Genomic DNA, 23,011 nt, shown 5'->3' on the forward strand with positions numbered 1-23,011 from the left:
ATATTCCCATAAACAAAAAAGTTGGCGTTTCGCAGTTACACGATGTTTGTTTTTACTAGAAGCGTTTATGGTTAAACTTTAGAGAGAAAAAAGTTGGCATTTTGCAGTCTGCGCATGCGTGGATTTGATTTTTACTATGTGCGATGTGTTTGCTTTTCCGAATGACATTTTTAGATTTCGATTTACTACATGTGATATGTTTTCCTTTACTAGAAGCATCTATGGTTAAAATTTCAAAGAAATATCGTGATAAATAAAGAAGTTGGCACTGACTGCGCATGCGCACATGTAATTTTTGCAAGATCAGTTATGTTTGCCTTTAACAGAAACATCTGTGATTAAAATTTCAAAAAGATATCTAGATAAATAACAGTTGATATTGCGCATCCAGCGCATTCGCGCATTAATCTGATGTTTATAATATGCGATACGTTTCCTTACACTAAAAACAACATGGGTTAAAATTTCACAATTTCGGTCTCCATAAATAAGAAAGTTGGCATTGCGCAGTCTGCGCATGCGCGCATCTGATTTTTACTATATGCGATATATTTGACTTCACCAGAAGTATCTGTGGTTAAAATTTCAACAAAATATATTAATAAATAAGGAAGTTGACATTGCGCAGTTTAATTGTCAAAATTTTCCTTGGCTCGGGTGATAGGGCTATACGCTACCGAATGCAAAAAGAACGAACTTATTATTTTGAAAAATGTAGGAGTAGTTAAGGCCTCGGACCGACGGACGGACAGAGAAAGTGGCTGCAATAGCAAATGCGCTAAAAATATGTTTCATATGGAGACAAGTTGAATCGAAATTTAAAAAAAAAATGAGAGGATGAGTACTTCCGTCACATATAAGCCCTTGTGTGAGCGTTAGAACTACTCCAGCGCGTGAGATTAAAGTAAAGTCGGTTGACTATGTGTTGAAAAGTGTACATTTTAATAAGCTGATGATTTAAGCGTGACGTAAGGGAGTGGGAAGGTCAAAAATTTGCAAAAAACGTTATCTAGACATTCCCGAGCGCGTTGGATTTTTTTTATTTTGAAGGAAATTATTCAAGAATAACAGAAGAAATATAATTTGCCGATTCCCACACTCCTAAGTAGAACAAATCGTTATTAAAGCTCAGTGCGCTCAGCAGTTGAAGCATGTTGGTAAATTCTCATTTAACATTGCCATCGTGGCAGTTTTGTTTTTCCAAAGCACTCTGTAAAGAGAAAATATGATGTAATCTCAAAATGCCAAAATCCAATATGGCGCTAATAAAAAATGAAGAAGAATCATTAGAAACGGGATGGGATATTCGAATTCTCCATAAAAAAGTGTTTGAATAATATTTTTGGGTAGAAGTTAGAAAAAATGAAAATCAGAAATGTTCGTTTTTTGGTTTTTCAAAACTATTGAAGATATTTCAAATTTCTTTTCAGATTATTATTCAGGACTAAAATTCGCATCATTGCTTTTACTTAACCAACTTGCTATGCCGTAAGGTCCTAAGATTCAATTTTTTTTTTCAATTCAATTTTATTGTTACCTTTGGACAATGGATTAACATGTGTAAGGGCACAGAGTAAATACAATAAGAGTTCCAGACGCTTATTAATTTGTGGCCACCTTTCACACACCTCATAAGTAGATGGCGATGTAAGCGTGGGAAAATTTTTATTCAGCGCCCCCTGTTATGTAGGACAGATCACTAAATTGGGTAGCTGAATTAGCGCGTTTATGAACCACTCAAAGCCGCGGCTTTACGAATTCATTTATAATGTCTGACCTTGAACTGATAAATTTACGTACATTCTCTTTAAATAAATCAATGAATTTTTCTTCTTCTTCTTTTCTTTACTGCCCGACCTTTCAAGAGGATGCATTCCGTAAAAAATACATTGATTGTACTCTGTCAAATAATTTGTTACCTACTTGCAATGCTATAAAATGTGCAAAACGAAATCCAATACACACACAACAATTAATAGTGAGATCGAAGGTTCATTAAATAATAAATTTGTTGAGAGTTTTGACAAACTTGTTGTCCCTATTTAAATTCGAGTGCATAAAGATTACATTGTTAATTATGCGGCCCGGTAGGTACAAGTACACTCCTCATCTTTCTACAAGCGATCTTCTACGGGGTCTCATTTGCTGCCAGCCAGCTATCCCGCCGGCCAAAGTGAGATTAAAAGCCACCGTTTTACAAATAAATTTGCAAAAAATGCGTTTAAAAGAGATAATTACAAATTGTTTGCTGCTAAACAATGGCCTAGCCTAGACTGTCCTAAAACTGTTGTCTAACTTCAAATTCAATATGGGCATAGCTTTAGCCATATAATACGCAATGCCAAAAGTTGAGTCGAATCGATTCAAAATTCACAGTGCCCTTTTCGCATCTCGACTAATTAATAAACCGAATTGCAAACTTTTTTATTTATGGAAGCATTTAAATGAAATTTGATATATAGCCACTTGAAACAAAGGAAAATCTAAGGTTAGTTTCAAAATTTAGGTTTGCGCATGCACAGTATCAACTTTCTTATTTATGAAAGCATTGAAATGAAATTCTTCTTATAAACTGAAATTGAAATGGGACATCAAAATGGATTGCCCTTAGTACCGCAGTCCAGCTTCAACTCAACTGTGACACACGGGCCGGCTTAAGAATGATGTTATTGTTTGTAAAAACATCCAATCATATGTCTTAACAACACTGTTCGCTGACAACATAGTTAAGTAATACGGGGCGATAATCATTTTGAAATTAATAATTTTGTGGTTTTCCCTGTATTTCTTACCCCAGCGAAAATTTTGATTTTACCGTATTAAATTTTAAAGTTTAAAAAGAGCACATGCTCAAAAATAAGTTAAAACCAACAACTTTTTTTTTAAATGAAAATACATTTTTATTTTCCTTTTGGAATTTTACATAGTGTTTCATGTACAGGGTGTCCCATTTTCGACACTTTTATAGGCGTTATGGGCTCTTTTTGGGTCAAGCATGCAATGGTAAAATAAAAATTTGCACACTTTTGCTTCAGAGATAGGGAGATAAATCAAGCAATTTTCAATTCCAGAATGACCGTATATATTCTTAGTAAAAACAGAAACAAACAAATGTTTCTTAAAAATTATTGATAAATAATCTGCCGTTTTCAAAATAAATAATTATACAGTACTATCGGGTAAAAAAGTTATTGGATCTAACTTAATTTTATTTAAATAGCATACCCTGTATATTTCAATCTAAAAATAGCATATTAAATTCTGTTTTTTTTAAATATAACACTGAAAAAATTCAATATCGATTCAAAAAGGTTCAAAAAAGATTTCTTAAACATTCAAAAATTCGTTTGTAGTAATTTCTAATCTTTTCAGTGTCAAAAAAAGGGCGATAGTTCGTAGAAAACAGTTCCTTTTGTTGAGACCTTTAATTAAAATAACATGAATGGGTAAAACGTGTGGTTGCCCCTCCCCTCGCCCTTCCCATTTTCAAAAGTTTTACTTGCCAATGGTTGTCGAAAGTATTAGACCACACACTAATTAATATGGAGCCATTCATCAACAATTTTACTTGCCACTAAAGGCATGCGCATGTAAAATTTGAGACCAATAGACTCTATTAGTGTGACGTCAAATTTGGGCGGGAAATTCAAAATGCTGGACTTGGCTGTTTTACTGTCGAAAATATTGACCCCTATCGCCCCATACATAATCAGTGTTTCGATATAAGAGGGTTGATATGCTTATTGAATGCGCATAAGGTCAGTATAAGCCCATAAAGAGGACCTATTTAAAAGTGAACCTTAATGGATAGGGCGATAGGGGTCAATATTTCCGACAGTAAAACAGACAAGTCCTGCAATTCGAATTTCGCGGGCTATTATGACGTAACCACTAATATATTCTATTTAGGACCATTCCCGTAAAAGTAGTTCAACACGGCAAAAGTGGTTCCTGACCGACGGAGAACACGCAAAACAATAGCACCAGCGCTAAAAAACGCAAAAAAGTACAATTTTTGCCGATCTACCTTTCATTGCATTGCTGGTTACTGGTTAGATTGTAGAGCATATGTGGTCTGGTAAGAATAAGATGCAAGTTGTCTTCCGTGTTGAAGATTTGAAGAAACAACTCACACCGGAGAGCCTTTATAATTTCAATTTCTAGATATCAAAATTAAAACCTCTCTTTACTAATTTTTACGCCTCTTGTTTTGTTATATTTCTTCGGATTAAGCGAATTATCTTTTACACATTGTATAGGAAAGTGTCATATTCTAAGTCATATTTCATAGTAGATTAGATTGTACACTTGCAGTTGACTGTTGACCATTACAGTAAATGTCGTAAATTACTCCATTGCTGAAACCAAATAAGTACGTTGGGCGTTTGTTGAACTGTATTTCGGTTGAAATTGTATTTGTCTTAAAACGTAGAGAAAAATTTTAATGAAACTAAAGAGTCTAAAGTGTGAGAGTGAAGGGACTACGTACCTTTTTCTAAACTAGATTTACGAGAACGCATTTCGTAACTAGGCGCTTCTCGACTAACTATAGCGCCATCTCAGAACGAGGGGGCCGCATATCGGCACGCTAATGTACGACGAACGTTAGCAATGCCAGTTTATCCTATTTGTTTGTAACTTATTGTATTTTCTCTATGGTAAGGCCTAGTCAAGACAGTAAAAGAACAAGATTACATAGCTGCAGTGGAGTATAAGGTTTAAATTAAAGAGTAAATAAATTGGACAAGGAAACTTAACTCAGCGCCATCTGTTTTTAATGCGCACCTTTTTTTAACTAAAGAAGTTGAATGTTGGTCTTTTTTCCCCTTCTAACCTTCGTACGTGCCTAGACACAAAAGAAAGAATGTGTCCGTCTTATATCAGATTATATAATTAGACAATGACCACGTAACACGATCACTAATAATACGCATCCTTTTGTTTAGATTAATGACACCTGAACCCAATCAAAAAGCTTCCTTGTTTCCGAGATTGGGATCAAAATTCCGCTACTCTGGCCGAACTCACTACGAAACGAAACGTACGCCGATCGAAAGACCTGCACCTCAATTCGAACGTTCCCTCTCCGGTCGCCGCTTAGCATCTCGTAGTATGGATGGTAAGCGAATGCCTTTTTGTTGATTTTTCCTAGCCTGCTCCCGTTTTAGCTTTGGGAGGTACGCGTCCGGAGGATGATTATAACGAAGCTAATAAACGGCATACGATGTCTCATCCGCCGGAACATATTCCTGATATTGATAGTCATAGCCCCGCTAAAGTGAAATCTCCAAAGGAAATTAAAGAGAAAAAAGAGAAGGACAAGGTATGTCTTTTTTTGTTAATTGTAGACAAAACTGTTGAAGATTTGGGGTTTTTAATTCAGTGTAAAATTTGTCATTTAATTGTAGTGAGAATCATTGAACTTTCTTTAGTGTCTCCAAGGACTAACATAGAGATTAGTTTTGAATCTTGCTCTTGATTTCTTGTAGGAGAAACAAGTAAGCAGTCTTCAAAATACTGTTACACGCTACATTGTTTGAAATGGACATTCAATAGCACATGTTTAAATTGAATTTAGTAATGAACCATGCACTATTTATGTATCATTTTTGCATTATGGCAAGCATCACTTTTCAAAATCGTTTATAAAACCAAAGAGTGATTCATTGCCTGTGCAACACCACTTCAATTCGAATGATATATTTTTATAGTCGATATTGATTTCATAAAATGACAAGCTTTCTTGGAAGAGAAGCACATGGGCGACATCGTCTAATTCCGATAGCTCTGTGGAAGGCGAATTTGAAGTCGAAAATAACGAGAAGGTGTTTTCATATTTCTATAATCATTTTGCTTTGCAACTCCGCTTCTTATGGTTACGTAACAATATTTCAGTGATCGATGGCTTGACAGTGTCTTTTATTTGAAAAGTTTTATTCAGCTTACTTTAGTTTCTTTGTGAACTTACTTTAGACGTTTAGTGGTGCAAGAAACTAATCGACATTTTGCGATTTTTTTTATTTCTTTCAATGAAAATTCCTATGATGAATTTAATTTAGAGCGTTTTTGTCTGTGCTTATTTTTGTATTGTCCATTTCTATCACTAAGTTTATGGCTTTATAAGAAACAGCGCCGTTATTGTACAATTTTAGATATAAACTGCTGTGGCTAAATAAGGTTAATGCTGGCGCACGTCTAGTCACACATTTGTCGCTACTGATTGGTAGATCAACATGAACAGGTCATATGAGTTAACCTTTTAAATTGACATTGGGGTCCCAAAAGAGCTCCCTTCACAGGCCCAAAATCAATTACAATCCAAAAAGGATTAAACCACAACTACTATAATTTATTATTATTTTGTGGCAACTTTTTGTCACATTTGTAACTGTAATTGCCACTTTTTGTTCCGATTTTTTATAATTTTAACTTATTCCCTTATTGTAAGTTTTTGTTTATATTTATAACTTTTTAGGGTATTTATAATGAAAACTAACTACAACTAATACTGATCCTTTCTTTCATCCGTCTGATGGTGCGAGATCTCAGCATGAAGCACAGATTATTATTCAGTAGTTTTTAATAGGGAGAGTTGACAAAAACAGGGAATTCTGTTGGAAAGGTTTGTGTGCATTTCACATTTCAAAAATTTTGCCTAGATTGATAACATTTGGCACTTTCTCTTGCAATTGTTTTTTCCTATGATTGTACATTCGCCCTTGGGTTGTTTACTTCTATCGATTTCTATATATTTTTTAGTGTACAGATAGTAGGCTAAATATGAGTAGTAGGAGGTATCTGCAAATGGCCTGTTTGTGTCATAAAATAATAACTCAAAAGTATCCAAAATACTTATATCAAAAAATAGAATTCCGGACTGATGTACATCATCTAAACTTACGATTTAGGAATTTAATTACGCCCCCAAATCACAGAACAGCTTTGTTTGAAAGGTCATTCAGTTACACAGTCCATCATATTTATAACAATATACGGCTAGCAGTAAAAGATCTGCCACTTTCAAGATTTCGTATCAAACTTAGAAATCTTTTATTACAAAATCAATAAGTACCTATGTGTAGCCAAATTAAAATTTCATTATGTATAAATATGTCCCCATAATGCCTTATTTTGGTTTTCACACATTTTAATGATTAAAATGCATTACTCATTATCACGAATTATGGTTTGTTTTACATTTCAGAGGTTAGGTGGAAGAGCGGTTTATGCTGAACCTCCCCTTATGGTTTGCTTTCTGAAAGTAGTAGTTATTTTCCGTTCTTTTCTTTTCCTTTTTTTAAAATTTTATTTAAACCTTTTTTTTGTAACTATGATTTAATGGAAACCAAATAAAGACTATTATTATTATTATTTAGGCATTCGGAGTATTAAAAGGTAGGTACTTTCCTTTTATAACGTTTAGAGTTAGAGTGATTGACTGCGATTAGTTATCTGCGCATGTGCAATAGACATTTCAATTAGTGCCTGTGCCGTGCATCGTGCAGAAGCAGCAAAAAGATTCTATTTAAGTACATGAGCAAGCAGGTTACTTTTCTGTTTCGACATACATTGCAGGTTATGGTTCGATTTTGGTACAGTTTAGTACAGGTGACTAGTTTCAATAAGCTGTATTTTTTCTTATTAGAGACATCATAAATTACTCAAAACCGTTTCGGTACTATGAAGGGCGAGTCAATCTGAACGTACACAGAAAGTAACCACAACTCTCCCCCTTCCCTCCTTCCTCACTTGCACCCCACCAGTGGCGCAACCAGTCGGGAGGTTGGGGGGGGGGGCTGCGTTATATGGACAACCGGTCAATTATAAATTTTGTACTGAAGTGTTTGGGTGCTGAATACATGCCACAATTTGATAATCAAACGAGGGGGGGGGAGTCTGCAGCCCGGCAACCTCCCCCCTCTGGTTGCGACACTGCACCCTACGTTTATAAAATTTGTGAACATGTAAGTCTGGAAACGGTCGATTATCAGGGAAAATATACAAGATATCAAAAAAATGTATACAGTTTTATACAAAAAGTTTTGGAATTCTTTAATGTCTACTAGGCAGTAATAATTTTAATTATACAGGATTGGTCATTGTCAGTGGCAGTCCCAACACCAAGGACTGTAACACTAAAATGACATAACTGGTTTTTTACTAATCACAACCAATCTACTATTTTCTAAGAAATAGTTTTTTTTATTATATAACACCGACATACACCCCCCCCCCCCCTCTTGGTTTTGAAAGCATTTCATAACCCAAAACCTCTGCATCCACATTTCCTGTAAGCTCAAGTTTAAGAGGTTTTAAGAGGACGGCTGTTAATAAAGTGCGCCACTTCCGCACTTACGATCTTCAGTACTTCCTCTCTTGGATCCATTTCATGAAGAACAGACCAAAGTGCTTTTTTCACAGCTCCAACAAGTCGTTCCCAGCTGTGAGGACTGGCTGGAAGAATAAATGACCATTCAATTCCCTCCATGAGATCCTGTCCTTATGCAACCCAAGAAGAACTTACTCTCCGAAGCTTTCTTGAAGGTTGTCCCATTATCACTCATAAGCGTCTTAGATGCACCTCATCTCGCCATGATCGCTGAGTCAGTGTCCAGACTGTTAGAGGTCTCCAAATGAACAGCTCAAAGGGAAAAGCATGTAAACAAGACCATTCCAAAGCGTTTCTCTCTCTGCCTCTTCCAACAGCTACATACAATGGGCTAAAAATTCAAGTCCTGGGTGATGAAATACTAATGATGAATCCTCAAATTCTTCTGCATTTCTGTTTTTTATGTAGATTGCGGAAGATGGTGAACTGGTGGCTCCAAATGTCATCACCTTCATCTGCCACTCCTCAACAGGCAGCGATTTGTCTTTCCTCTAGAGCAGACGTGGGCAACCTTTTTTTCGAAGGGGCCAAAATAAAATTTTTCTAATACACCACGGGCCACAGTTGAAAATACAAATAATAATAATAATAAATGACTTTAATAGACAATTTCTTTACAGAGCCTGTCTAAATGGCGGAGTTCAGACAGTGATATCATCCGTGTCTGCTCTTCCACTCAACCTTTAATTTATTTTATGTTAGTGTATTTAAAATTAGACAGGTCATGATACATAAAAAAGTGAAACAAAAAATGGAGTAGTACATTTAAAACTCAAGAAACAAGACATTGACAATAAAATTAAGATGTGGTTTACAAAGTAAGCTGTTAATTGAAATATAAATATAAAATATAAATATTTTACATATTTATTATGTTTTATATAAAAAGTATGTTTAAAGAAATCAATAATTATCTATCTCTTTTTGATCTTGACCTATTTTTTGCTTTCATAAAAATCATTAAAAAAAACACTTAAGTTTTCCTGAAAATTGACATGATTTTGCATACAACATTTTCCAGACATGGATAATAAATCCCTATATTCAGCTTGTTTCCAAATTTTCATTTGTCTTCTTAAGTTTTGTTGCAATATATGGCTTTCAAATGTTGCTTAATTCCAAAACACGTGTCGTTTTATTGCCCCACCCGGTATATATCGCGACGAAAATTCTGGAAAATACCTGGCGATATGTCTGAAACAAGAAATTGCATCATCAAAGAGGCTTTTAAACATCTTGGAAGCTTCGGATTGCGTCCACTACATGACACGTGTAACATAATCATATTAATTAATTAATTCGAATTTTTAATGAAATTGGCGGGTCGTATGAAGTATTAACTATGAATTCTGTTAGCGGGCCAGACAAAACTTATCGGCGGGCCGGATCAGGCCCGTGGGTTGTCCAATCCTGCTCCAGAGGAACCTTTTGCACCTTACCCTCTGATAGTCCAATGTCTCTTTCAACCTGTTGATCCAATCCATCAAGCAGTATTTCATACTTTTCTTCGATCATGAGCTGTTCGAGTTTATTTGTTTATTTATTATCCCTCTCTTGTTCTGGGCCTTCAACAGGCTTGGCGTCCAATTATAGAGTGACCAGCATAATGCTTTTTAGAGGTGCCTCTGCAGAAGGTCTTAAGTTGTTCTATACTACTCCGGAATTTACCTTACGAATTAGGAAAACCTAATTCGGAGTAACCGACACAATACTCGAAACTGGTCTAAGGAAATTCCCATCTCTGTCACCTCTTCTCAAGGTCAGCTATTCTTTGTTTGGCTTCTAACATAGTCTTAAGCATTTCGTTTCTTGTTTGCCTATCCTGTGAAGTCTCACTTCTAGCAATTGACTTGGAAATTGTTGTATTCTGTTCATGCACTGTATTGCTTAACACCATTGCCTTGGTTGGCAGCCGCTGTTGTGACGTCCAAGGGGTTTCCGGATGTCTCTCCTCCACTTGACCTCGTCTGGTCACCTGGATACATTAATTCACCATACCTGTCATTTTTTCTTGGTTGTTACATCTCACACGAACCATGTCGTCACCTTGTTGGCTCATCATCAGTCAATCACAGTTTACAACCAATAATTACAATGAAGATTCGGAACCAATTGAGTTGAGGTACATTATGTTTCTTGAAAATTTTGCTTAAAATTGAGAGAAGAATTAATCCACGAACCGCTCGAAGGAACCAAAATGACATAAGCAATTCTAATACCAAAGACCTTAATATTTTCGAAGAACCACCTGCACCCACACACAATGCTCCAATTGTGTGAGAATACCTATTACACAAATTTCCTGGAAAATGGAAAATATGTCCTATAAGTATTTTTGCACAATTAGGACGATGTGTGCGGGTGCACCATCCTGTTGAAACCAAAAATTTCTAATTGTTGTTTTTTTGTGTGTGCCTGTATTCGTAATAAAAAATGCTACTTAATACAACACTATGTACTTTTTTTACAGGCCATATAAAAAAATATAGTTAATGATTATTTCTCCATTGTCCATTCCATTGTTGTATCTTGTATGGTTTGGGAGATCCCCATGATAAATATCCTTATAAATGTGTATGTGTAAAGGGCCCCCTCTCCATGAATCATCTAGAAAAAAACTAAACATCAATACATTTTGCATGCTATCTTATAACTCAATAATTTACTAATCTATTTTGATTTAAAAAATATGCGCTTTATCTGAGTTGTGCACAATTTATACTTTCTTGTGCATTTCAAAATTTCTAGACCCTCCACCCTCAAAACATGATGTCATGATGTCAACTTGAAATTATTTCTTGCACAGGTTGCAAAAGACACATTTTAAAAGTGAGACATGATACATAGCATGCAGTGAAAATACCGTACCTCCCCCCCCCCTTCTGTAATATTTTACTGCTGAAACAGTTTTGAGTATGTTTCAATACCTTGAATAAGAAAATGATTAGGCTTGAGTAGTTCGATACGTTTTTATTATGACTAATACAGATAGGTACATGCTTACCTGTCTAATAACGGGCGATCAGAAATGAGTTGCTGTCGAGTCGCCTTTGGAAGTTCAAGTTAAATACAATTTCCCATGTAAACAAAAGTTCCAAAGGTGACTCGACAGCAACTCATTTTTTATCGCATGGTATAATACGAGTGGGATTTTTAGAGTGCTTATCATTTCAGTGATTTGACTTGCCAATCAGTTTTGAGATGTGTGACCTTGAAGCCCGCTAGAGCCTTATTTAACTACTTTTAATACTTTGAACGAAACAGACCTCAGTACTACTGTATAGCTTTTCTTTGTACTTTAAATTGTAGTCAAAAGTATAACTATTAAAATACAGTAGGTGGTGTCTGCTATGTTACCTTTATTGTTCTTTAATGAAGAGTCATAATTTTGGAACTTTATTAACAGAAACCAGTTGGTGGTATTGCAGTGTTACCAACAGGTGGGCTTTTTGGTAAAAAGAAAGAGAAGGACGAGAGAGATAAGGAAAATCGTGATGTAAATTCGATGAATCAGAATGGGATGGATACGGAACCGCAATTGAATTCTAACGTAGATCCGGAAAAAACTACAAAAGAGAAGGAGAAAGTTAAGGTAAGACTTTTTGTTTTAAAAGATTAAATGAATTGAGCATCGATCGGTAGAAAAATCTATGAATTTAATTTCTGTAGAATTATTTTATAAATTGTCATTAGTGCATGTTTTATTTGCATGTTTTGTGTGAAACAGAGTCCCGGCTTTGGGTTTGGTTCGAAACGGGAAAAGTCTCCTAAAGAAAAAGAGGAAAAGGTTAAAAAACCAAAGTTAACGGAACCTTTACAAGCGCAAGAACCAAAAGGCGGTCCACCTGTAGGTTCTCCTCAGCTACCTGGATATACCCGAGAATACGACTACGATCAATACGACGACAAGCCAACTCCACGTAAACCACAGGGATTTTCATACGAAAACCAAAGCTCTCCGAAAGACGAGGAACCTATGCAAGTTTCTCCATCAAGCAAACGCGCTACCGGGTTAGCGTTTAACTATGCACCGGGTGAAGAGGATAATATAAAGAAAGATAAAGTTAAACCTGTAACCGAGGCGTTTCCAAAGAAAGATATAAAGGATGACACTGCTGCTTTCTTAGCAGGTGAGCAATATGCGCACCCTGGTAAGACTGCTGAACCACCCGTGGTCACACCCGCCTTTGTGCCGGTTGCTGCTGCGACACCTGCTGTAAAACCGAAAGAAGTTACTCTATATGTCATTACTGCAAAGAAAGATACAAAGCTAGGAAAATTAGATATCGATAATGGGCATGTGGATGTAGTTAAAGCTTCCAAAAATCTCAATGATGGTACCATCGAGTCCAAATATGGTCTTCTAGATTTAATGAATGGTACTCTGACCATAACCGACAGTGCAACAGGGCAGAAGGACGTATTACATGGACATTATGATCCAATAACAAAACAAATGCTCATAACAAATGGTGCTGTTCTAAACCCAGAAACGGGCAGTCGAGATCCGACTGTTGGTCAAATCATTTGCGTATCAGAACGAAGTATATCACCGAATAAGCGACCAGCGCGTTTGGTTAAATTAGTTATCATAACGGGGAAGAAAGATAAGACGGGTACCATCGAGGTTGATAAAGGTCATTCCGAAACAATAACTGCTACCTTTGATCCCGATTCGCAGTGTATTTTATCAAAGTATGGAAAGTTCGATTTGAAAACCAAACAATTTATGTCGAAAGATAAGTCCGTACCTTTGGAGGTCGAGGATAATAACAAAAGGATCATATTAAAGAGTGGTGTTGTTGATCCAAAATCGGGGAAAGTCGATAATAGTTTGGGTCAAATCATTACCGTACATGACAGTGGGCGTCCTGTTGTGGTGATTACCTCTGTGACTGCCAAACGAAATCCGAACACCGGACAATTGGATCCCACATTTGTTCATAAAGACACTAGTAATGGTTCAATTGAGGAAAATGGCAATATTACTACAAAGTACGGAGTAATTGATGTGCAGCACAAGAAAATTTACTCGCAAGATTCTACTACGGGATCGCGCCAAGAAAGACCTGTACAGTTTGATGGTGAAGGTAACGTTATAATTTTGAGTGGAATTGTTAATCCGAAAACTGGAAAAATCGACAACGAATTGACGCAAATTATTCAAGTTGGTCCTGAGATTCAACCAAAAGTTACAGTTGCTTCGTCAACTGGGAAGGTGGATAAAAAGGGTTTGGATGTTAAAAGCGCCGTCCATTCCACATCTGAAGGGTTGCACAACCCAGAAACTAACAAGGTGTATACTAAGTTTGGAGTCTACGATCCTCTGCTTGATACTTTAACTTCCATGGATTTTAAATCTGGGAAACCCGACACTAAACAAGGTCAATATGACGTGAATGGCAATTGCGTACTTTTTAAGGGAATTGTTAATCCGAAAACTGGCAAATCAGATTCGGCACTAGGTCGAGGGTTAAAAATTGATGTTCAACAAGAAAGCGCTAATCTTCCTGAGAAGATTTCACAATTGCCTATCGCACGAGCACCCTCGCCCGAAGTAGCAGAATCACCAGAAACGGGAAAACTGATTAAGCTTATGGTCATTACAGCACGAAGAAACCCAAAAACAGGAGTTCTAGATGTTGAGAATGGTACAGTGGATCATTCTGTCGGAATTTTGCAACCGTCTGGAGAAATTGATAGCAAGTATGGGTTAATCAATCCCCAAACCAGCTCAATTACTATTGTTGATCCGAAAACGGGCAAAAAAGAGGTGATACAAGGTCAAATGGATCCGGCGTCCAATCGATTAGTGCTGCCCGGCCCTGCGGTTGATCCCAAAACAGGACAGCTCGATAATAACTTGGGTCAGGTCATAGTTATGGTCGATGATAATGTGATTCCGACTGGTGGAATATCCGCCCATCCCACACCAAAGAAACGTATCATTAAGATTCTCGTAATAACGGCGAAAAAAGATCCAAAAACTGGCAAACCAGAACTGGAGAAGGGCGTCGTGGAAAAACGACTGGCATCTGTTGATCCAATATCTGGTATAATCGATTCGAAATATGGAAAAATTGACCCCGTGAACAATAAAATTCTGGTCAGAGATCCGAAGACTGGAAAAGTTCTCGCGACTCCTTTGCGTGTTGATAACGAAACTGGTCAAATGTTTGTGAACGAAAATGTGATCGATCCGAAAACGGGCAAAGTGGATCAGTCGTTATCTCAAGTCATTAATGTTGTGGATCCCAAACATCCGGTCGTTACCGTTGTCACAATTACTGCCGGTAAAGATCCAAAAACTGGCAAGATTAACAAACAGGATGGTAGAACCGAAATTACCAATGGTAAATTAAATACGGAAACAGGTGAAATAGTTACCAAGCAAGGTACCATTAATTTGAAGTTGATGAGGATTGTCACCCGTGACCCAAAAACCGGACGAGTGTATGAGAGACCAATTCAAGTCGATAAAAATGATATTATCATTCCCTCGGGTGTTATTAATCCTGCCACCGGTAAAGAAGATCCCAATTTGGTGCAGGTTATTCAAGTTGGACACGAAGTTGATCCAGAAATACGAATTACCAGCTATGTGGGAAAGGTTGATCCTAAGAAAAATGTTATTGATGATAAGCATGTGACTCCAGAGACGACTGTGGGACTATATAATCCCGAAAAGAACGTAATATACACCAAATATGGTATCTTAGATCCGATTGAAGAATCTCTCGCTATTGTGGATCCCAAAACCTTTAAAGTGGACAAACGGGCTGGTTCAGTTGAGCCTAACACAGGAGAAGTCATATTTAAAGGTGGATTTTGTAATCCAAAAACGGGTAAAACTGATTCGCATTTTGGACGAGCCATGTCTGTTCATATTGCTGAACCTATTGTCGATTCTGTAGCCGACCAACAACCAATGGATGGCAAGCCTAAAGAAAAAATTGAAGTATCCCCACTGATTGCTGTACCAGCAAAGGTAACTCCTACGAAAACGGCTCCTATAAGCCCTCCTCTTCCTGCTCCATTGCCGCATCAAAAAGGACGCGTTGTAAAAATCTTGGTAATAACCTCCAAGCCTGATTACAAAACTGGATTCGTTGACACCGAAAACGGAGAGATCGAGCAAATTACTGGCAACTATGATCCTCAAACTGGATTTGTCGAAACAAAATATGGATTAATCGATCCTGTCCATGGCACTATCGTTGTCAAGGATCCTACCACTGGTCAAACTGAAGTCTTGCAAGGAAAGGTGGACCCCACAGGCGCAGTACAAGTTATAAACAATAAACTTGTCGATCCGAAAACAGGCAAACCAGGACGAGGTCAAATATTTTCTATTGTCGGGTTGAAACAAGCAAAGGATAGTTCGCACGCACCAGTACCAAAGAAGCGCATCATCAAGATAACAATTATAACTAGTAGAGTTGACCCAAAAACTGGAAAGATCGACCCAGATAAAGGTCAGATTGAACAATGCACCGGAACTGTCGATCTTACGACTGGATTAATTGAATCTAAATATGGATTAATTGATCCCAAAAATGGCAAAGTGATCATAAACGACCCCAAGACGGGAAAAGTCGAGGCTCGACAGGTAAGGATTGATGAAAACACTGGTCAGATGCGCATTGATGGGGAAGTAGACCCAAAGACTGGTAAAGTTGATAGCACTCACAGCAAAATCGTGAGTGTAGCCGGATATAACGATCCAATTGTCGAGATCGTAACGACAACAGTTAGGAGAGATCCGCAAACTGGATTGTACGATATGAAAAATGGTCAATTAGAAACGACAAAAGGAAAGAAGAATTCCGCATCGGGAGAAATTACCACAAAATACGGAGTAATCAATTTGAAGTTGATGCGAATAACAACCAGAAATCCGAAAACAGGCCAGCTTGAAGTTAAACCTATTCAGATCGATTCCAATGGTAATATTTTGATTACCAGCGGAGTTGTTGATCCAAAAACGGATACAGTAGATCCAAGCTTGAGTCAAATCATTGAAGTTGGTTCAGAAATTGAGCCTGAAGTACAGATAACTACATTCGCAGGTAAATTAGATTCTAAGAAGAATATCATCGACACCAAGCATGCGACACCAGAAAACATCGAGGGCTTGTTCAATCCAGATAATAAAAAAATTGAAACAAAAATGGGTCAAATTGATCCATTGCACGGTACATTGACGTATGTTGATCCCAGAACGGGTAACACTGAGGTGAAACAGGGAGTTATTGATCCGGATACTGGGCATATTCTGTTTAAAGGTGGAGTTAATCCAAAAACTGGAAAATATGATCCGCAATATGCTAGAATCATTTCTGTATTAATCAGTGAACCAACAATCGATTCGGACGGCAAAATATCAAAGAAAGATATGAAAAAGGTAAAGATAGATCCGAAAACGAACCAGATTTGGGTGTTCGACCACCAAGATCCCATCACAAAGCAGGATGTATACTCAAGTGGTCACGTGGATCCGGTGACTGGGTACATCATCACTATTTACGGCTATATTGACCCTAAAACGGGTACCATCTCGAAACACTCCAAGGTGGACGAAAATATTGCTAAAATTGACCCGGAATCGAACCAAGTGTATACGAAAACTGCGGAGGTCGACGAGTCGGGCAGTCCCATTTATTCGACATCGCAGGTCGATCCAGTTAACGGCGATATTTACACTAAATATGGCAAAATTGATCCTAAAACTGGAAAATTAGTCATTGTCAGGATCTACCTGATATCACAGAAAGATCCAAGCGGTAAAATACAGGAAATCGACCCTAAAGACTGTCAAATTGATGAAAGTACGGGACGAATTATTAACGTGACCACGCAAACTGTGTACATGTACAACATGATCGATCCAAAAACCGGCAAAATTGTTCAGGTTGATCCTAACGATCCCGTCGTGAAGAGCGGAAAAACCAAGATTACTCAAATTATGACGTTGTCGGGTGAAATTGATCCGGTCACCGGTCGAATACACACGGAGTGGGGACATATCGATCCGCAAACGGGCGAAATCGATCCGAAAACGGCGCGCAAAGATCCGGTTACAGGCGAGATGATCCTAAATTACGCCCAAATTGATCCGAGCCATTTTACCGATTTACAAAATACGAAAATGAAAATTATTCACAAGGAGTACAAAAAGGACGGTAGCTCGTCCGACGGCGAGAGTAGCGATGACGATTTGAACGAGTACGCCGTCGAAAATCTTAAAGATCTCACAAGTTTAAAGACGTTGCCGGCCAAGGATAGCGTCAGTTCGCCAGTTATTGTGAAAACTACAACTAAGCAGGTCGTAACAAAAGATCGCGGTGGAGTTACTCAGAATATCGAGGAATGGGTCGAGGATGGCAGAACCGGAGAGGTGACTGTTTCGACGCACGTGAATAAGGTTAGTTGTAGATTCCTTAAGTAGATTGTATTCATGCATTTTGAATTTGAGCAAAGTTCATTTTCCTCATCAAATTTTTTTTGCCTATCCTTAATTCACTTTAGATTAATTTGCCCCATGTTGGCGCCCAGATACTTGGTGGCCCACGTTGGGGCGCCAATAAAAAACTAAAAAATTGATATTGCGCTCATTTTTAGATTAATTTCAATTGTGCTAAGGATGTAAATTTGATGTTCATAGACAACTTAACTTAAATTAAAACCTTGTTTAGATGATTCGTCATATGTTTGTATTGTTATTCTTATTTTTGACAGCATTATTCACTAAAACGCCTCATGAGTAAATATTTAGTATAAAATTATGTAATCTTGCATAATTATATTTTTATTTGGTATAAGCAGACGCAGACACATTTAGTCCTATCTCTTACTAAGCTAGTGCGTTCTCTGGTCAACATCCCTGTACCGCGGCTTTGGGGCCTAGTGTACCCTTAAACTTTATTCTTACTCCCTTACGATGTCTGTGTCTTTGAAAAAGTCCTGGGGAGGAGCTCTTAAACTATTATATGGCGTAGTATATGCAGAGGTGTTTCTTCAAGGCCCATTTTGTGCAGATATCAATAGGCATAAGTCCGACCCGTGTGACGCAGTTCAGTTGAAGCTGGACTGTGGTGCTAAGGGTTCCTGGTTCGAATCCGGGTTCGGGTATGGATATTTGTAAATGTATAGTGGGTTGGGTTGGTAGAGCAGCCTTGGCTGAAACCCCCCGCCCACTCAAAAATAAAGGCAACATAAAATAAGTTATTCCTACTGAATTTTTTTGCTGGCTTTTAGCCGTACGTCGAGTAAAGCTTCAGCTTGTCTCTGACCAATTCTTCCAGGATTTCTTGTGTCAAATGGTTGTCATTTCCTTTCCCGCCATGTGCGATTCCACATTCCGGTTGGGGTCCTATAAAAGACAACTACCGACCTTCCTTGGCTAGTCAGTCGGCCATTTTGTAACTGTTAATAGCAGAAGACTGTACCAACATCAGCTTGACATTTTTTTCTGCCAGCTGGTTGAAGTTTCTAATGCACTTCAGCGTCAACCCCGAGTTTACCTCTTGCGCCCCCCACCACTTTTATTGCCACCTGGCTTTTGGTTACTATCAAGGTTCCTTTCCAAGAGAATTGGGACACATCATTTCCATGAACAGTTCATCAAGTATGGCTCAGTGCCCTCTTAATGTCTCTACTCAGAGATTATCATTGATCTGTGGACTCCTTCTATTACCTATTTAGAAGGGTCCTCAGGACTGCCGTTGGCGCTGTAGCATGACCTCATACTCGTTGCTGGCAGGCTTCCAGTGATGCAGATTAATTTGACCTACCTCAGTCATAGATATCTTAATTATATCAGTTGTGGTTCCAGAGGGATCCTTTATTTGTTCGCCTTCTGCAGCATTTGCTCCTTCATTGACCTTTAGTTTCCCGATGGCTTTAACAGGTAACCCTCGAAAAGTTGCAGAAGGAGTATATGTAGGGCCCCTCTATTGCGTTGGTACTTCGTGAAGCGGATAACTATCTTCTCCGGATCTTGTTGATTTTTAAGGATTTTTAACTTCCTAGATAACTTGGCGTAGGAGCTCGTTCCAGAGCCTGTATCAGTTTGACCAACGTCTCATTGGGGCGATAGGTTTCTACCTGCTTGGTTATTGGTATTATATTATCTGGTCCATATTAGTTTCATGAGCAGGTGAGGAAATTAAAGGTCCATTTCCGCAGAGCCCCGCATGCGTCGATAAGCCGTTTATACTATGAGGTTCAGGGGATTTTTAGTAACGGTGCAGTTTCCAGCCAACCACATGACTGACATGATATTTCCACGCATCTTTTGGCCTTGATTTGCGTTAAACTTTGGAAACTTGTTTTTTTTTATTGCAATTGTCTTCTTGTATTCATAAGGAGACCCTGACCAGGCAGAACTTAGGCACACCAATGGCCCATTGTGCCCGCCTCCTTTCTTTTGCAACTGGGATCAGAGCCTGTACCTCTTAATAAAGGATAGAGCCTTGAAGCCTAAGTTGACATAGTTTTCATGGCTCTAGTGTCTCCCAGACAGGCGAGTCTCTGTACCTTAAATAGCTGCTTCCTGTAGGTTGCCCTGCGCATGACAGGCTAACATGCATACAAGTGCACCATACTGTGTAATTGGGCTTATCATTACAGTGTAAGGGTTCAAGCCCCATGTACAGCCAAAAGTCCTTCTGCATGCCCATAGACATGTAGTAGCATATAATGACTCTGCTTCTGAGCATGGCGCAAATCAATCTTAGATTGACCCATCTAGTCAAAGCCTTCATCAGTCTCATTCATTAAATCGAACGTGGTGTTGCTAAATACACGCTCAATATTTAGTACCGCTCCCAGTGCTACCGCAGATACGCAAACCACCAAGTGCCTGCTTCATCTTCTGCCATCTTTCAGCCGACATCTTAGAGCTACGAGATTCCTGAAACAAAAATCGGTCATTAGTTAAGACTCGATTCGTCTATCGACATAAATACGAGTCCTAGGGTTCAGTTGACTGCCTCTCTTATGATAAAGATACTCCTCCACCTGGCCTAGACTTCTATACTCGTCTCCTGTAAACCCATAGGTTCTTGTATGAGGCATGCGTAGGGATATGTTCAGTGGCGTATTAACCTATAAGCCGACAAAGCCCGGGCTTACGGCGCCGGAATGCTCAAAAAGATCAACGTATCGTAAAGCAGGGGCGCGAGACAAGATACGTAGCAGTCCAGCACGCTCATAGATGTAGACAGCATCTGCGCATCCAAGCGCGCCGGATATTCACCAGTACCACTCCGATAATTGAAACCTCTGAACCATCAGTGTACATAATAATATAACTACAGTTTTTGTAGGAGGTTGAGTTTCACCTTATTTTGAAGGTAATTAAAAAAGAAACACATTCGCAAAACACAATTGGAATTTTGAACACAGATCCCTAGTGATATTGGGGGTTTCTTCGAATCATTTATTGTTTCTGGATTTATTTCATACTCGTTGCAAACTCCCAAAAGAAAAAAATCGAGTGATGTATCGGGAATGCGTTTCTGGTGAAACTGGACTAGGTTTGCAATTTAAAAATGTTGGGGTTATTACCTTCCCACAAAAGTCCCTAGTGTATGAAAGTTTTAAACTATCTAAAATGCAATTTTTATGACCCGTTATCACTCCCTTTTTTCATTCCGAAATTTTCAGATTTTTCTTACGCTCCGTCCCGGAAAGGTAAAACGCACAACATAGGAAAACGGCAATGTACTTTTTCGCGAAGGATCCATGGGACCTTTGAAATTAGCATTCAACGTACTACTCCAATCTCTTCTTAGCATCAGACAAGCGCAATAACGTACGTTGAACTTTAAATACATATCAAAGGCTTCGTGGATCCTTTGCGAAAAAATACACTAACTCTGTTTCCCTATGGTGCGTTCAACCTGGGACATACAGTATATTATACTGTCTGAAGTGTGAGTACAAGAATTTCTCTCCATTTGTTTTAAAAGGGGAAAAGTTTAGATAGCGAATATTTTAGATATCTCGATAGACATCGAGGCGCCATAAAATATTAGTATATCAGCGATAAGAAACGAATGCGGATCTAACCGTTTGTATTTACGGTGGTAATAATGTGACATTCTCTCCGTGTTTTGTTCGAGAGCATTCTAGAATTAATACTCGTTTGGAAGTGTTCAAAAACGTTCGAGAAACAGGGGCGTATGCTATATAAGCAAATCGAATTGTGTTTCGGTCAGTTCCAATTTCAATGCCGAAGTATTAAATAGTTCGCGCTGTTATAAATTATGTATATTTAAGTGATAAATAATATTTTAACTGTTATAACACAATTCATTTCAAGACTGTCATACATTTATGGTTAATTAATTGTAAATAAATAAATCACGTAATTAAATCTACGTTAAGAGTATGCTTTGTCAATGTATTTATTTTATTTTGTCTAGATAATTTCGTAAAAGTTGGTTTATTATTGACTACTAAAAAATGTTGTGTCTGATATGGGGCGCAAAATCCGTTAGGGCTTAGGGCGTTGATGACCCTTAATACGCCACTGCATATGTTTGTCTTACACCAAATTAACGGCTTATTAAATAGGCCGCCCTCTTGTCTGTGCTGCAAATTCCTCTGTAGTTACCTCGTCCATCACTGATGTACTAGGTTTCTTCTTCCCCTCTTTCAAGGAGCGTACCTCGTTACCGGACCTTTTTTGAGGGCTCGGCTTGTTGTTCCCCCCTGACTTCCAGCGCAACCACTCAGAAGTCGCCCAGTTTTCGGTGGGCACCATTGCCAAGCAGTCCGCAACAACGACCTTCGTCGCTACCAGTCTGAGTTTTAGCCCTGACGAGCTACTTATAATCGTCACTACCCACACTGATGTATGAGTCACTTTTGCACAACGATTCCTAGTGATGCCTTGCTTGTTCGTATATGCTGGGATGGTTTGGTCAACTATAGCATATTTTAATGGTACCAGAAGTTACAATGTGCTGATATTTACGTCCAATGAGATTGTTTTCAGTTTATAAAATGTGAATAACGTACATACATACTGACGTTACTGTTTGAGGCATTTTCCTGATTAATTATTCAAAATAACCCTATTAAAGAAAATCAATAAAATAGGAAGTAAATGTTTAAGCAATGAACAACAATGACATGTGTAACATTAAGTCGATTTTTTGCTTTGCTTGTTTTAAATTGTTTTGTGTTGAGAGTTCTATTTTCCTTCAACTTCAAGATATCATTTTTAGTATTTTTGATTTTTTGTAATTTTTTTTATTTATTTTTATTTTTTCAAATGTAAGGCCGACGCACCTGTTGATGGTAAGTCACCTTTTGTAACTGCACGAGCTGTTACCACGCGCACTGCCACCACCCATGAAGACTTGGGTACGAATGCGCGTACACAACAATTAGAGGAAAAGACGGTGGCTCATTCCATGACGTCAAGCGCTACCCGCCAGGAACAAAGAACTGTTACCCAAGAAGTTAAGACGACAAGTACTGTTGTTAGTGGAGATCAGGTTATTTTCTTTTGTTTTTTTTTAATTTGCGTTGTTCACTCTCATGCAGTGTGTTTGTGTTAACTGATGCACACTAATTTTGCACGTCATTATTTCTAAATTCAGTCATTAT

The 23,011-nt window shown here is 38.1% G+C and overlaps 1 protein-coding gene across 5 annotated transcripts in view; it reads left to right on the forward strand.

Annotated features, from left to right (window-relative positions):
- Positions 1-23,011, forward strand: part of LOC116171522 (protein 4.1 homolog) — a 33,509-nt gene that overhangs the window by 6,343 nt on the left and 4,155 nt on the right. For 3 of the 5 annotated variants that reach the window (XM_031488412.1, XM_031488422.1, XM_031488404.1), the window contains 6 exons: positions 4,947-5,119; positions 5,169-5,323; positions 5,739-5,825; positions 11,796-11,981; positions 12,117-17,813; positions 22,681-22,899. In XM_031488412.1, the coding sequence (XP_031344272.1) occupies positions 4,947-5,119; positions 5,169-5,323; positions 5,739-5,825; positions 11,796-11,981; positions 12,117-17,813; positions 22,681-22,899 (6,517 nt within the window). The remainder of the gene's footprint in view (positions 1-4,946; positions 5,120-5,168; positions 5,324-5,738; positions 5,826-11,795; positions 11,982-12,116; positions 17,814-22,680; positions 22,900-23,011) is intronic. The other 2 variants (XM_031488439.1, XM_031488430.1) reach the window with 2 other exon arrangements.

The sequence above is a fragment of the Photinus pyralis genome, unplaced genomic scaffold (assembly GCF_008802855.1).
Source record: "Photinus pyralis isolate 1611_PpyrPB1 unplaced genomic scaffold, Ppyr1.3 Ppyr1.4_LG1, whole genome shotgun sequence".
In the NCBI taxonomy this organism is placed as follows: Eukaryota; Metazoa; Arthropoda; class Insecta; order Coleoptera; family Lampyridae; genus Photinus; species Photinus pyralis.